At 38.5% G+C, this 17,890-nt stretch overlaps 1 protein-coding gene across 1 annotated transcript; it reads right to left on the reverse strand.

Moving 5' to 3' along the window:
* Nucleotides 1-557: 557 nt before the first annotated feature.
* Nucleotides 558-16,215, reverse strand: fkbp5 (FKBP prolyl isomerase 5). Its single transcript, XM_080845514.1, has 11 exons — nt 15,955-16,215; nt 11,721-11,844; nt 8,428-8,572; nt 7,919-8,061; nt 7,407-7,521; nt 7,026-7,182; nt 6,767-6,857; nt 6,440-6,523; nt 6,019-6,204; nt 4,681-4,920; nt 558-3,060 (listed from the first exon to the last, which is right to left on the reverse strand). The coding sequence occupies exons 1-11, from the start codon at nt 15,981-15,983 to the stop codon at nt 2,971-2,973; spliced, it is 1,404 nt and encodes a 467-aa protein (XP_080701640.1). The 5' UTR covers nt 15,984-16,215; the 3' UTR covers nt 558-2,970.
* Nucleotides 16,216-17,890: the final 1,675 nt, after the last annotated feature.

Genomic DNA, 17,890 nt, shown 5'->3' on the forward strand with positions numbered 1-17,890 from the left:
TTGTCTGGTTTAAACGATAGCATGATGGATGTGAAGGAGGTGGAGATTTAGCAGTGACATAACTCACCAAGTGTGGACCGCATGTTGGCCTTGCCACATCAGTTCTGTAGCCTTGACTTGTGAGCCTTCCCTACTTTCCCTTTATCCACTCGGATCCCAACTATTTAAAACGACACAGAGGTCAGGGGGCAAGGATGGCCACAAAACTGCAAGATGCCAAATATTTTTTTTTATCCATGTCACTTTCTTTTAAGATGTATAAGCAGTCCCACTAAACATCAAAACTAAATTATGTGTTGATGCACCTATTGTGGATAGATTTTAATTGTCCCCCATATTTAGGTTAAAATAAAACCTATTTTAAAGTGGGAAATAAATTAAAAAAAGATCATGTATGATTTTCTAGTATCTGTGTGCATTCCAATGCTTTAGGCCCATGTAACTCTTGAACATGATACATAGTTAGGAGCTCACACCAACAAATACAGTTTAATCAAAAATAATGAATGCATCATTACTCAATATACTGCTTCTGACAACAAAATGTTGCATTTCTGATTTTTGTTTCAGATTTAAAATATTTATTTACAGTACTGCTCATTAGCCTCTTAGCCTCCATAAAATAGTTTTTCAAGTATTGGGTTTTCTCTTTATATACTTAAACAGTGTTGATGACAATGTCTTATGAAGTAATGCCTTAACTTATATCTGTATTCTGTAAAAACTTTAAACAATACATGTTTAATTTTTGCAATCACATTACAGGTTGATTAGAATTTGATTAGACTTATATTTGTACTTGTCCATTAGCTTCAGTAATAGGTTTTAAAGCAACTTGTGTGCATTTTTTGTCAAAGTACAGATAGATAGAAAAGCTCAATTCAAATAAGAGACTATGATCAGACTTAACAACATCCAGAATATTCCTTCCTAACATGACTTAATTGTATTTGCACAAAAATTATCAAATCTTTCTTTTCACATATTCTCATTGTATATTCTCAATTCTATTCACTGGTAATAGGCAACTTTGGATGAAGCAAAGATGGAAGTTGATTTGCAGTATTTAAGAACAAATGGATCATAATATTTATACATTCTCTTTTGACACAGTGGAGCCTATGAAGTATTTCAAAAGAGCACCCTCTATTGGCCAGTAGCTTTAACACATTTAAAAAATAACAGATGTAATTGAACAAGGGGCACAGTATATATATAGTTTGTCTTACAATGGTGGTTTGGTATGGTCTTAATGGAGCCTAATTCTTCTCCAATATATGATTTTCAGCTATTCAGTCAGTTTTCTTACGTGTGTTGAGTATGTTGGTTATTAATAATACCTGCACTGTCACAAACAATAATGATTTCCTTTTCCTCTTACTTTCTTGAGAAAAGCTTCAACTGTACATCTTAAAGAAAAGTTGAATCTTATAATGCATGTAAAATTAATGTCGTTATTGATTACCAAGGCAATAGAGCTTTAAACAAGAAGCACAATATGTTGCAGATGTGAACAGAAGAGAGGAAAGAAGGGGGAACAATTTGATGTCTCCCAAAGCTATGAAAAGATTGTACAAACATGTTTGGACACACAATAAAATATGAATCTGAATAAGGAGAACGCAGTGAGCTTTGATTCTTTCTTCTTCTTTTTTTGATAACTGTAAAACTCTCATTGATACTGCTGTAAACATTCAAACACTTTATAACCACCCAATGCAAAATAAATGTGTCATCTAGGACAACAGTTTTATCAATTGATCAACAGAATACATTATTGAATGGAATCAGTACAAACAGCACTTGATGTAAACTACCCAACCCTTAGGTGAGAGAGTTCAAATGACACTATGTCTGATGAGTGTTCATGACAGCATTACTCCTTCAGAGAGCTGCAGAGTTTAAGGACACATTGGAAGAGAGATCTGCCACTACAAGAGTAAAAGGGTCATATAAATGAAAACTATCAAAGATTCTATAACATGGATGCTGCCTGATATTTTCATCTGTTTGTTTTTGTATACACATATGTGCCCATATTGACCACCTCATTGTACCAAAATAACATGCAAATGAAGCTGTTCTCTCCCTTATGTTCACAGCTGAAGTGTGAGTGAGAGAGTGATGTTTTTCCAGAGTGATGCAAGGAAAATTGTGTTCCCAACCAGGAAGCGATCCAAAGGGTCTTGAGTTTTTGGATCCTTCACTGATACTGAGGCAGGATATGCTGTATGTCCATAGCTTCAGCAGAGTGTATCCCTCTTTAGAGTCTGATGTGACTTTGTCACGTTTCAGTTTTTTTCCCTTTGGGGAAGAGTGCACTCGTCTGCATAATTGAGAGAACTTTTAACACTTTAAACAGTGTCAACAGAACGGCCTCTTGTATCTTATAAACTTAATATTCATACTCCTATTCATGTAAATGCACTGCGTGTAACACTCGGGTCCATGTCCATCCAGCTGACAGACACCTTGTCCCTTTGTGCTAAATAAACAGAGACAACCAAAGGAATACTGCATCTAAACCAAACTAAATCTAGAGCATCCACACAGTTGCATAACAAATTATTAAGAGATCATTCATGTAATGCAATATTTAACTTTAAATTACACAGAAAAAGACAGACAGAGAGATTGGTGAAGCACAAAGGGTAGGGAGGCTAGTTGCAAGTAGACATGTAGGAACCATGTGCAGTTTTTCAAGCTTTCCCCAGTTTTGTCTTGTTTTGTTTTGTTTGCGACCCATGTCTTTGACAAAATGATGTTTGGAGCCTCCTTTGTCCCAGTGTTTGAGTCAGGGCTGATTTGTGTATTTTGGTGGATAGGGGCATGAAGCGCCATAATTCCCTCACAGCCCCCCAATCCGGCTGTTTCAGTGTGGGGTGACAGGGGAGACCAGACACCCGGCCCCTATCTGCGGTCCTCTGGGGATGTGGCTTTGGTAACGGCCCCAGTGCTCCTCCTCTGAGATCAGGAACAGTCCTGACTTCTGCGCTGTTTTCGTTTACTGCTGAGGTCGCCTGCCTTGCTGCCATCTCGTTTCCTTTTTAGCTGGGCCACCTTCAGAAACACAGAGGTCAAAAGGTTACACAAAAGAGACAAGTAGAATACACTCTAAAGCAAAACCAGCAATGACATAAAATTGAGGAAGTAGCTTGCTTCTCCTGTAAGAACCTACAATGTACCGCATACACAAAACTGTGAAAAAGGAATGGGTCCTCATGTGTCCTGTTTCCAGGAAGCTGGGCATTGCATAGATTATAAGAGCAATCTGGTTCCACTTGTTGAGAGGTTTAACATATCATTTTATAACTTTGTAACATGGATAGTGGTAGATCGCTTTGGTACATGGCTGTTTCATTTAATGAGTGTTCTTCCTTCTGTTACGCAAAGCTTCAATTATGTCAGTTAAAACTGTGGTAACCAGTAACCAGGTCTAAGGACACAAAGTCAAAACCAATCTGAACCTGTAATGTTATACAAATGCACACATCAAACAAATGTAAACAAAGTAAAAATGCTGTACATTTATGTCCTGCCTTTTAGCTGATTGTGAGCTTAGCCCTACTTGTTAGCTGAATTCAACTCATAACTGTAACTATAATTTAGTGAATTCACCTATGTTCACGTATTTTACACAGTTGTATATATATTGTTTCTTTGATGACTATTGTTTCTAAGTTTTGTGAGAGTTTACTTCGCTATAGCTATATGACGAACTACAGCAGATGGAGAGCACGTTCAGCCACAGACTTATCCCTCCTCGGCACACCACAAAGCGCCTTGGCCAGTCCTTTGTGCCAGTAGACATCAGACTCCACAACCAACACAAACGAACATAAGTTATATGTAATGTACGCCAATGGAGTTGTGCTATGCTGTCTATTTATTTTATCTATTAATTTATTTCTTATTCAAATTTGTATTAAGTATATTTTTGATGTTTATGTATATAGATACTTGATTCCTTTTCCTACTACCTTGCTGCTATGTCAACTGAATTTCCCTCACAGGATTAATAAAGGTTTATCTTATCTCTTATCTTATTTATATATTACTTGCCAGTAGTGGTAGAGAAATGAGAATTTTGTCACCAGACTGCATTTATAAAGTGCTTTTCTACTCATTAGAGAACTTAAAGTGCTTTACCGGTTAATGCCTCACACATCTACCCATGCACACAGCGACAATGGAGGCTACAATGCAAGGCACCAGCCTGCACATCGAGAGCAGTTATTGGTTCAGTGTCTTGATCAAGGACACTTCGATACATGGCCAGGAAGAGTCTGAATCGAACTAGCAACCTTCCAATAGCCAAACAACTCCTTTACCTCCTAAACCACTGTTGCCTCAGGGAAACTCTGCATGTAGTTCTAGCTTAAGTATGGTTTTTAACGTAAATGAGGTATATGTACCTTCCTGCAACCATCCTGTTGTGTTGATGTGTTTGTTTGTAAACAGTGAATATATTTGATGATTAATTTAAGTTAATGCTTTCACTATTGTCACTATCTCTCCCTATTTTTCAGGGGTGCAACAGTAACAGTGACTGAACAGTAACACTGTGTCTTGTCTGCTTATGGGAACACCGAGGCAGACTAAGATAAGACAAGAGCCGCAGTCACACAGAGATTAGGAGAGGTCTGCAGGTGACAACATAAAACTCTTTATCTCAACTACCTTAGCATCGTGTTCTGCAAATCTCTGGAACATGTTGGCATAGATCTTCTTGTCCTGTTCATGGTGCTCACGCATCTTCCTCTGGCAGATAGTGATCTGAGAATGAGCGGCACGGTTGGAGGGGTTCACCTGGATAACATGCCGGAAGTCTCTTAAGGACAAACTAAGCTCATTCCGGTGAAGACGAGCCACCCCTCTCCGATAAAGGGCCTTCTCATTTTCAGCATCAGTCTCAATCACCTGCAACATGAAAGACATGGGATATTGATTTTAAATGTCCCAAACTCAGAGGGAACATGGACACATAATACCTTACTTTACTTTACTTTACTACTCTGCCAGAGTATCACCCTCTCAGATTTGATGCATGTCTGGAAACTCTTAGTAAAGAGGTATTTGAGCCCTGTAGATTTTACCACCAATCAGCGAGCTGTATGAGGAGGTTTAGCTAATGATAAAAAGGAAGAGCTGCCCTTTAAAATTCAGCTAAAACAACAACAGTCGAGGGTCAATATAGATGCCATGATGGATTCTTAGAGTCAGAATTGACTAGAGTAGAGGGCGATTAAACCAAATATGGCTATTCTACTATTATTTTGTATCATCTGATTCTGTAACTCATACTCCTGGATGTGTACTCTGTCTGTCTCACTGAGACCTGAACTGTTAGCATATGAACCCCTTTCCCCCAGATAGCCTCCTTCCTACAATTAACAACCCCACTGTCTCCCCTGCTATGTCCTATAGGGTGTGGTCTTAATACCCCACCCCTGTAATTTCTCTGACTGAATCGTATAAATGCTAACCCATTCATACAGTCAGGTAGGCCATTCTATGACCAACACGCTCACACGGGGTCTCCACACTTAAATAGACTCTAAAAATCCTGGCTGTGTCATCCAGTCCATTTTTCAAGTTTGGCATGCTCATTAGATTCTATCAAGGGAAACCTGATCAAACTTCTCCCTACTGGGTATAATGGGGGTAATCAGTATGAAGGGATTTGCCAACTGGCACTGATTAGCCAGGGATTGCTAGATTAGATCTTGATAGATCTATGAGTTGATCCAATCACTTTTTAGGCACTCCTAATTAAAAGGGCACTAACCTAAATAAATGTATCAAGGCTTTCTACACCACCATATACAATAAATGCCACAAAATTCACAGGAAAGTCAAGACAGATTTTGCAACCTATTGACCCATTTCCTAACTTACTAAAGATCATTTTGTTGTGGGAGTAATCTAGATCCTGAGAAATTAACTGCAGGGGACACATGGGCAGTAGGTAGAGTGCAGGGTTTAGAGTGCAATGATAAAGGGGTGGTAGTCTTGTACCTTGTTGCAGTTCTCTACCACATTTGAGAAGTCCCGTAGTCTAAGGTAACAGATTGCCAGATTGAGGTGAGCAACTAGCAGCAGGTCCTGGATGCCCTGTTGCTGGTCTTTACTCACTCCACACTCCATCTCCAGCCAAGACACAATCCGCTGGTACTGGATCACAGCTTGATAATATCGACCAGCCTGTCACAAGAAACCATCATTACATTTCCTCATCAACATCTTTCAGCCGTCTCATAAAACCAGTATTTGGTGCCCTGAATTTGAAATGACCTAAATATAGCCGATAGGGTTCACAAATATGTTACATACATACATTGTGCTGACATTCACAATCTTTTTCTCTCTCACAGACACACACACACTGGAACAGACAACCAAATTGCCGAAACGGAGAAAGCTTCACTCTTGGTGTTACCTTGAAATATTGAGTCCCTTTCTGTTTGACCAAAAGTGACTGCTCAAGTTTGTCATTCAGGTCCATTTCCCAAGATTCTTTGGCCTAAAAGTGTAGAAATATGTGTCAGCCCTTCAGTGAATACCTTCAAGTGCAGTAAGTGACTGATAAAACAAAACCCCAGCCTTTTCCTATAGACAACTGACACAAACTTAATTTGATATATCATATAATGTGGGACTTGGTGATATTAATTGGCAGTGACATTTTTGATGTGCAACGAGAACAACAATAAGAATGCAAACAAGAACAAGAAGTTATTTTGAGATAAAATATCAGAATAAATACCTTTACAAAGTCTTTAAGTGTCACTTCATATACCACACTAGCATTTGGTCCAATGGCATACCGCTGTTTCCCCTCAGTTCCAAAACCATATCTGTCAAAACAATCAAGGGTGTCACATTCCTCTAATATTTACAAATGAGTGTGCAAAGACAGAAGCTATACTGTACACTTCCTTTGTAGTATACACTCTTTTCACAAAGACATGTAATTAGCAGACTTCAATGTGATTGAAGTCATGGTCAAGGAGAGCGAAACTTACTTGGGCTTCAGATACAGCAGGCAGCACTCTCCCTTCTGCATCTTTTCCATGGCCCTGTCCACTCCCAAAGGCACTCCAGCATCCTCTGACTCTCCCACAGTGAAGTGCACATCCCGTGTCTCAAACACTCGACCCCCATAACTACCCTCTAAGTGCACTGGGGACAGAGGCAGAGAAACTCAACTAAATTTCAGATGCATGCTTTAATCCTGGTAGTATTTAAATAAAGCTTTCCGGTCTAATATAATGGCGCTGTATAATCACAAACCGTCAAATGGCTTTCATAAAAGGTTATGTCATATCAACCCTCCATTATTAGGCATACTGCGTTTTATGTAACAGACACTATAGGTTGCTTTGTGGATGCCTGAGAAGCCTCACCATGGACTGTTGCTCCATCATTGGGATTGTCGAAGCCTTCACCTTTGACCTTTATCCTCCGGACGATGCCACCATCTTCTGTCAACTCCTCTCCACTGAAGTCCAGCAACTCCACCTGAGTCAAATATTACCCGAATTAAATCAAATCTGTATGAACAGTTAAAATGTTCATTTTTAAAAATGTGGCCATGAGAGATCTCATCTGTGGTTATTTAATCTCTATCTGTCAATATTGTGGTTTAGAGGCATATATATATACAGTATGCATGTAATTGTAACACTTATCCATCGCAGTAGTGAATATAGTAAACTTGAGTCATCATCTAGCTCCCTTCCGTTTGTGTATTCTGTGCCTATCTATTTAGTACGGTAAACCTGAAAAAACCTATTTTAATAGCTGATTCCATTTTATTAACTATTATTATTTTTCCACAATCCACAACTGAGGTGATACTGGATAATTCCACACTGTGTGTTGGGTTCTTGACTCCACAGGAAACAAGGGGTCTTACCTCAAACAGCAGTGAGCTATTGGGGGGGATTTTGGGGGGGTTGCCGGCTGTACCATAGGTGTACTCCGGATAACAGAGGAGAGTGCAGATCTCTCCTTTCAGCATGGAGGTTACGCCTATATCCCAGGCCTTAATCACCTGACCTACAGCAGAAACATAAACAGAAGAATCATCAGTGTCAGCAACAGCTTCTTAGATGGAATTGCATCATAGAAATTAAATTCACACTGTTTAGGCAGATTTAGATGTTCAGTGTGTTAAATGAATAAAGGCCAATTTAGTGATCAGTCCCGTACAGTAGTCCTGCAGTCCTATCTATCCATAATCATGCAATAGTACTACAATAATGTCTTTGCGAATAATGGTTGCTTCTATAATCTGGTTTAAAAAAAATGATCAAATACTTTTCTTCATGCTGTCATGTTATTGTGAGGACATAGGGATATAACTTGAGTATGGTTTTAGGGCTATTATGAGTTTTACTGCATCACATGACACAAACGTCATACCTTTGCCCAGGTTAAAGCTGAATGGCTCCTTGCGGTCAAAGCTTGAGTCAAACCGTTTCCCATTGAGCAGTTTTCCTGTGTAGTGAACAAACACCTTGTCACCGATCATGGGACTCTTCCCCTTCTCTCCTTGTCTCTTCACCACCTGTGTGAGGGGAGAGAACAGAGTTACAGACATGTCAACCATAGGCCTCTTAACTCCACCATCCTTAGTTTTCTTCAACACAGAAACTGAAAGACATGTCATATAAACATATACCATAACATATGCTACATGTGTGCATGAAAGAATTGGAATATAATCAATTACAGGCATATGTGCATATACAAGCACGTATAATATACTGTTTGCCTGTGCTTTAAATTACAAGACCAGCAACAGTTAGGGGTATGATAACCTATAATTGGTTCTTACATATCTAGTAGACAGGCAATAGTTGTTCATTTTGTATGTTTCCATTCCCATACTCTTGAAAGCTAATTTACCTGTACGGCATTTACACAGTTGTTTAAATCACATATTAACAAATGGCAGACCTATGTTTGGTGTTTTGGCATTTCCATAAATAGATATTATAGGTCATGGCTGTTGAACCACATTGTGACTAGAGCTTTTGTTTGAATGAATACAGTTCCCTCATGTAAAGCCTTTGTGCATTGTGCCCCCTGTACCTACACATTGTGTGTGTTAACTCACAGCTATACTGCCATGCAAACCAGCTCTCAGCATTACCTTAAAGTGAGATACATCATATAAAGAGATTTTACCTGTTTGATCTGAAATGTAAAAAGATCTTCCCACTTAGAGCTGGGAGAAAAAGTTGATACAGTGCCGTATTGCAATATTTTTAAAACAATTAAAGTGGTGGTGCAAAATATCGTAAAATATAAAGAAACACAATGATATTGTATCATGGCCAAAATATCACGATAGTATCATGTTATCAACTCTGTGGACCCCAAGAAAATGGCCAAACGGCCTTTTGGGAGCCAAGCGGTCAGAAGGATTTTGATATTCCAACCCTACTTGTACTTACAATATATTTTAGAATTGGTTTCAGGACTTTAAAGACTTCCCTCCAAAAGAACCACATGGCCTTATTCCATTCTGCATATCAAAATGATTAACTTCTCACTTCACTGTTATGTCCTTACATGGCCCTTCAAACTATTTGATCAATAGCTTTGGGTTGTTCTACAGTCCAGATTAAGGTCACAGGCCCATAGGATTAGCTCATCATCTCAGAGTCCAACCACGCTCCCACAAATGTGGCATAGACTGTCCATCTGATGCTGCTGCTCACAAAGCTGGCACATGTTCTATTGTAGCAGTCCATACTTACTTAAGTTTTCATGGGGACACCAGGCAATAGACAATAGTTTCATTTTGGATATTTGTCTACAGGCCCTTCCTTTTGAAAGTAGGTAGTCCTTGCCCAATATTTTGTACCATTGTGCACAGGACTTTGTTTGGCTTTCAATGCTACTTTTGTCAGAGCTTTGCCCTTGGGGTTGATTTTTAAGAAGAAGAACAATTGAGGCAGACTAAACATTCTGTTCATTAAACACTAAACATTCCGTTCTGTACTGTCTAACCTGACTTGTGTGCTTCAGTAGATCCAGATCCAAACCTCAAGCTGAAATGAAGGTTACATTTCTCCTATTTTGTATTTGGCTTGTCTGTAAATGTCATCTCCCCTTATAAGTGAAAAGTACCTGTGGGCATGGTACCTGTGGGTCTAAGCATAGTGTGATATTAATCTAATTGATAGTATATTGAGTATGTTGTAAAAAAGAAAAAAACATGCCTAAAACACTAAATACAGTTTAATAGCAATAATATTGAAACATGCCCACAGGTACTATCATCATCTGTCATCATTGTGATCACACAACTTAACCTCCTTTCAACCATTTTAAACAAAATAAGACCGACTACTTACTGAGCGAATTAACTACCAAAAACCATGCACAACAGAACATCACAAAAGTGTGAACCCTCTGTTTTCCGTCCTGCTTTTACATGACGTCACTTATATATAGGTATAGGTTATTGGCTAATACAGTACATGTTAAATTAGACTTCCTTGTCACTATCTTCTTGGACCTTGTGTTTCTCAGTTTCACAGTTTATTTAAGTTTATTTAGTGTGTTGCTAATTTAAGTATTTATTCTTATAATTTGTTGAATTGAAACAAAATCTTAATGATAATTCCACAAGAAACTAATGACACCAGTAAGATCTTTCAATACAATACAGATATTAAGAAACAGATTAAACATGTTCTACAAATTGGCAGCCAGAGTGGTGAAACTCGTTGGGCTGAAATGCTTTTGAAAGGCAACTGCCCCAGGGATCGTTGTAATAACATCAAAATCACTACATGTCAACAATTTAACTGTTACCTCTGAACAGTCTCAGATTAACCATGATCCATTACTGTCAACTTCCTCAAGATGACATTAATTCAGGATGTCGATAAATAAATTTAACATTGATGAATAGAAACAAAAACCGGTTTAGTGTTGCAATTTGTGGGTATTTATCACTAATGTACTCATATATTTTGTCCGCATAGTTGATCATGAACTTAAAACCGATGGAACAAACCCAGAGCCAACAAAAAAAAACAGGATGAATTGCTCTTGGACGTAGAGCCATTTTGTAGGGCTGTATTATGCTCTAGATTTAAGGACACCAAAACAAAATATCCCCTCACAAACTTTTCAACCCAGACAATCGTAAAGTTAAAAGCATGACAAAAAAGTTCAAAGCACAGCCAAACGAATGTGTTTAGTAACAAGCACAATATGAACAACACTGATGAGACAACTTCCCTTAAATTATTTTAAATTATCTCAAAACTCCACCTTTTGGCGTCTAATGCACACCGACAAATTCTGTTTTAACTAGTCCATTACTGTCTGAGTGGATCAAGTGCCTTATGTCTGAGTCACAAAGTAACCTGCAAAGATGTCCATGGCAGTGTGTCTCTCGTGCAGCGGAACATTGTGTTCCAAATTTCTATTGACTGAAAGGTCTCTGAACAGCAGCCCAAAAAAAGACCCACCCAGGATTTGCACTCAACAGTCAGATACAGCTTCAATTAAACATTTTTTTTTTTTTTTTACAATCACATAGCTTGGTAGGATATTTGTCAGTTTTTTGTAAAACCATAATGTACCAGCCAGCCTGAGCTCTGCAGACATTCAAAGAGAAAAGTGCATTATAGCTTAAAGATGTGATTTGTACCAGAGAAATGGAGAAATCAGTAATAAGACTGCAAGCTTACCTTACAAACACCCTTATCTTTGTTCGGAGTGATGTCAATACCTTCTTTGGCAAAGAGTGCTGTTATGGACCGCCCATCTGTGAACTCAGCCTTGTGCATGTTAATTTCTGTAGTCCCACTACCCCTGGAAATAAAAAAAATCAACCTTATACAACACAACTATACAACTACACAGACAAACCTTCTGGACTGAAACAAATCTGAAACATTGAAAACCATAACTTTAGATCCTACAAGTATCAGAATTAATTTTGTTAAGCCCTGATCACAAAAAAAACGTACTCCCTTGAGACAGTATGTTGCACGGTATGGCTTCTTGTGTATATCTATCAAGCAGTTGTGTCCATCATATCTCTTGGTTAGAGATCTGTCGCAGTCCTTATCTTTCTGTAAGTATTACACATCTGGAATACGTTTCCAAAAAGCATTGTTGAGCAACCACCTTGGTAACCATGGAAAGCGAGTGTTCATAATAATAGTCTCTCCATCATTTAACTATGGTAGTTGCTCAACGACGCTTTGAAGAAACTCATCCCTGGTCTGTGGCCTCATAATTCCATTTTGTGTATATTGACTACTCTTGTATTCTTTGATATCTGTACAAATTGTGATTGGGCACCCCTGAGACACACTGACAATCCCTCTCGAGGCACGCCAAGGTCTGCCTCTGCATAAGAGCCTCTACTTAAAGAAGTGACAAATTCAATCTCTCACTTCATGTGTGTAAAAACTATAGGCTACTTGTGAAGTATTCATAGAAAACCATACCCTGTACATAATATATTGATTTGTGTTATTAAAAATGATTCTGTTAAGTTTCATGGATTCTAAGACTGTTAACTACATTCTGTTTCTCTCTTTTAACATTGGCAACAAAAAAAAAATCCCAATTAATTTGATCAAATGACTCATTTGAAAGAGTCTATCCTATCCAACAGTGTGGGATGATTTTATTTTTTAGAGAGAACTTTGTCTTTACATACAAAGAACAGTAAAAGCAGTCCCTCTTAAATCAGGCTAAAAGTACTGAGCAATAAGCAGGTTTGCTGTAGAGAGCATTTTTATATAACTTGTCTGATCAAACTGTATCATACTGTATATCTGAACAAATCTACTTGCCCTATATACTGTATGCTTTATATCATACACATACAGTAACAAATATTTCATTTTGTTATGTCAATGTTTAATGTTCTGGCTAACAGGACTTTCTACATCGGTGCATTCCTTGAGTCTTGTTAAACAGACACAAGAGTTGACATTTGACACGTTTCGAACTGTCAGTAGAACTTGCAATGTCTGCCAGAATTCTTCAGAGGATTACTTATATTGTTTATATATTGGCCTGATACTACACACAGTTGCTAAGATACTGCTAATGATAACAAGTTTCCAAGTTCCAAGTTTACAATTATAGGAAAAACCATAGGAAAAGGTTGTCTTAAATCACAACTGTTCTGGGAAATATGTATCCTTTGTTTTCTTGTAAAGTAATGACCTCTACAGTCACTGGAACTTAAGTGCATTCCAAAGATCTTGGTTGGCAGGGTTATATATACTGTATATAGGGAATCTATGCAGGCGTACTCATAGAGTTGTGATATCTGCATACTGGGTACCAGGCAAATCTATACTTGCGAACTGAATGATGTCTTGATGGATTTTAGAAATATTTCAATGTGCTTTAGAAATATTTGATGCTACCTGTGATAAAACTCAAATCTCAAATTAACAATGGCAACAATTCTCCCCCAATTTATTGATTAACAAAAACGGTGGGATATCAATTTGTGTATTGGTGTTTGTCCACATCTTATTTTGTTCTACCATACAATTTGTAGATGAAAGAATTGCATTTCATGTTATGTAAAAAATTGACGAAAATGTAGATTTGGACAAATTTGCGTGCGTGTGTGGGGTACGTGTACATATGTTTAGGTTGGCATAGATGCAGGTTGATATGAGTTGCCTCTCTGAGTGATCCTTTGTGCTTAAATACATCTGAACTTTAACAGGTTGAGCACAAAAGAGTTTGTCATGTGAGACTGGTGTTCTGTCTGTGTGTGAGTGTGTGTGTGCGTGCGTGCATATGTGTGAGAGACAGAGTGTATGTGTTTGTTACCACACCGCTGAAGCTTGTGAGTGTGTGCAGGGGAACAGTATGTTCTCTCTATTCAGAGTTCCTGGCACAATCTGATGGTGTTCGCCAAACTAACTCCACCAACTCAGCATTAGCTTCCACTGGCAAAGCATCATCGTTGCCTCACAACAGACCCCAGACTGAATGAAGGGAATGACGCATCCACTGTCATACAAGAGATGCTCTCTTTAAAAAAAAAAAAACATCATGGATTTAACACCTCTTTCAACCTTACTGCATTGGATTATATTCCCCTGAGCAGATGATGCATGTAACGCACACAGATCTATTAAGTATGCATACATCGCAGGTGACGATAGTCACACTTAAAAGGCCTATATCTAAAAATGGGTATCTCAGTCCTGACAGTTGAAGCGGGGGGCTTTTCAAAAAGAACATACAGTACACTACAAATGTCACCGGTAGACAGAGAGAGCAAGAGAGAGAGAGAGAGGGGAGGGGGTGGTACTTTGCGTAAATATTAGTTCCACTCAGCTCTCGGGAAGAGATGAGGGAACAAAGAACAGCAACAGCATAAAGAACAGTCAGTTCGGGCCACTCATGGTCAGCCAGTACAGACAGGCTATGACTCAGGGTTCTCAATAACAACTCAATGCCTCAGTGTTCATCTGGACATACACAGATTGTTTCACACTGGAGTGAATATGCTTTCAGCCTTAGTAACAAGTAACTTAACCAAATCTTCTTCCAGACAGACAATGTCTTATTATCTACACATAGCTGAATATATTTTTTCTTGTCTCTGGTGATGTGACTTTATGCCATGAAGATAGTCTGAATGTCTTGAATGCCTTAAACAAATCGATGCTTAACCGATGCTCTCAGTTAATCTTCAAGCTTAGCTATTGTACACAATCACATCTATAAAAGTAAATCATAAACAGTCTGTCATCATTTAAATGACACCAAATACCGTCCGGTATAACACAGAAAACCATTTCTCTCAGCCTTGAGGCTCATGCAGTTCAGATCTCACATTTCCCATACTGACACTCCTCATAGGCTACAAACAAAAAACAGTTACATTTGTGACATTGATTGGTTGACAGGTAAACCCACTGCCAAAGCCTTCTCTACAATAATCAGACTATTAGCCTTATTCATATCAAAAACATTTCCTTTGCAAAAAGGGAACAAATTACTGAGTACAAAAGATGAGCCCTAAAGTTTACTTAAATTAATTCACAGGTGATTCCACTGCATGGTTCTCACCAATCAGAGAAGAGAGAATTAATTTCCAGACCGCAAACAGAGTGCAACATTAGATGCATGTTTATATATGGCTGGAGACAAGAAAAATGTTTGCCTATGAAGATGTGTGAATTAACATATCTAAACGCAACCACTGGAACTGACACTGAAAGGATTTGTTGTTTAACTGTTTTTCTGTTTTTCTTTTCAAAATACAACATATTAGAATGTGTGGAAGAAAAGGGAGTTTTTTTGGCACAAAAGGCAGTAGGTGTTCTTAAATGACCCCAGTGCGTGAATGTGTGTGTGTGTGTGTGTGTGTGTGTGTGTGTGTGTGTGTGTGTGTGTGTGTGTGTGTGTGTGTTTGTGTGTGTGTGTGTGTGTGTGTGTGTGTGTGTGTGTGTGTGTGTGTATGTGAAAGATTGAATGAGAACACTATGCAAAGCTTGTTTTGGGTTAAATGAGCTCTGAAACTTTTACTTTACTATTGTGCTGTAAATTCATATCTGTTAAGCCCTGACACACACACACACACACACACACACACACATACACACAGCTGCTTTCTCAACATATTTCAATACAGCCGGTACATCACTGAGTAGCCTAAATTAAAAACATCTAATAATAATACACTAAAAGACCAAATCTATGTCTAGATCTATACAAATTACAATTATAGATTAAGTATGGGGTGTGGTTGTATTAGTCCTAAATAATGATAACGTTGATACGACTAATTAGTCTAATACACTGTATCATCCCTAACAGGTTAATACATCCTATAATATCTGGCATGACCACCACCATGCTGTAACACTGTTAAGAGACACATAATATACATGTTCTAAACGTTTAAAAAAAGAGAAAAGACTGACTTACAAGCTGGTTCTCTCGCTTCTCCCCCTCATGTGGTTCTATATCCGTAATGTAACTTCAGCGAATCAAGCCGGCAACCTGTACTAGTACAGTGTCACGACGCTGGCGGTAAAGCTGTGTTCAAACCCGCCCTCTCCCAGCGAAGGTACTTTGTGTTCCATTAGCAGTCTGACAGACCACAGCCCCCATCTTACACACATGCATATGCGCGCGCACACACACACGCACACGCACACGCACACATACACACACATACAAACACACTACCCGTTACCAGTACAGCCACATGGGGAGAAGGGAAAACTAAACGAGAACGAGGTAGAAGGCGGAGAGAAGGAGGGGGAGGGCGATTTACTGAAAAAAAATATAAGGGCAGGTCTTGGAAAGTATCCACTGAGTAACACAATGTTCCGGCTGTACTGTAGCTTGCGCTGATGAGAACACAGTGTCCTAGTAGACACCCTGACCCGTAACCCGTTAAGTGCCGGCTGCTGTGCCGATGCAGGGAACAGGCTGTACTGTGCACACATCTCTGATATACAGTTCGAAGCCTACAGCATGAACGTCGCGTTTTATGACTCCAGTAGTTTAATAGGAGCGATAAGAATCCCATCTGGCAGCTATGTCATTGGAAATACCTTGCGGGATGGACTACCAAATGCATTTTCTCAGTCTGAATGAATAGAGTAGGCTACATTTTGCATGTGTTTGGAGGGAATTGCTGTTTGGCAAAAAATGTCGCTAACTCATTTAAAAATTAGTGCTAATAAGGAATTGCTTAGCGTCTAACTTTAACTAAAAGCAACATATATTTTGATTCGTGATTAGGCTACTTTTTTATTGCTAAATTCGTTTTAAGCATGGGTTTCACTTGGATGTTCTAACAGTTATTTTTGCTTTACCATATGGACTTTCACCTATAGTGTTGACAGTTAACACAATGTAGACCTAGGCATAAATATTACCTTACATCAGCATAACATTGCCATTTTCAATTAGACTATGCATCATTGTATCCCCTGTTTTATTAAGCAGGAATTTGACTGACCATATATCCATAGCATGATACTTGGCTAACCCTATGTAAACTTTTAGGAATATCTGGTCCACTGATCTTTGAAAGAAGCTGAAATCAAGTTATACTATCAATGAACTATCAAGGGTGCCTCTGCCATTTCTCGTCACGCTGCTTAGGCCTTTTGTACAAATGTAAGCACTGCTGTGAACAGCTTTAGAATGTTGTATAACTATATTTAACTGTTTAATTATAGTTTAGAATTTGATACAAATACTTTGACATAAATCATGTGACTGCCACAACTGCCACAGTGAAATGAAGGGTGGCACTAGGCCTTTACCAAAAACTCTTTCAGTAGACCTACGTGTTCAAATTCAAGAAATGTCTTAAGACCTGGTGATCACATTGATAATGTTTGCAACAACACCCCTATCATTACACCACAAATTAGTCAAAGAACCCAATAGTGTTTATACAACCCCAAAAAATAATGTAAATCCACATAACCGTCTTAAGGTAATGATGTCACTTTGACACAACATTTGGTCGTGGCTACCATCTGATTAATTCATTCAGGACAAAGCCAAGGGGTTTAATCACTCTAAAGTTAAAGGGCCATTAAACAAAGCACAAAGGTCCCAAAACAATATCATATCAAAAAGCTGCATATAGATGGAGGCAGCAATATCAAATGGACAGTCATTCAGTTTTTGTGGTGTTGACAAAATTGACAGGTCAGTCATAAGACCCCCATTTAACAGCTAGCTAACTATAAGGGAACTACTAAGACATCCCCAGATAAACGTTTCAGTGTATTTATACAACCTAGATTAGGGTAAAATGTAGGCTTCCTATCCCCCATGTCTAGTTATGGGCATCATAACATTCGTTACTTAGTTGAAACTAAATCTCCCCTTACAG

This window comes from Sprattus sprattus (genome assembly GCF_963457725.1).
Source record: "Sprattus sprattus genome assembly, chromosome: 10".
Lineage (NCBI taxonomy): Eukaryota > Metazoa > Chordata > Actinopteri > Clupeiformes > Clupeidae > Sprattus > Sprattus sprattus.

Coding starts and splice junctions, on each gene's coding strand:
- fkbp5 (XM_080845514.1), bottom strand. CDS start 15,983: ATGAGGGGGAGAAGCGAGAGAACCAGCTT. Junction 11,845..15,954: donor AGAAGCGAGAGAACCAGCTT/GTAAGTCAGTCT, acceptor TTTTATTTCCAG/GGGTAGTGGGACTACAGAAA. Junction 6,858..7,025: donor CTGCTGTATCTGAAGCCCAA/GTAAGTTTCGCT, acceptor TTGTTTTGACAG/ATATGGTTTTGGAACTGAGG.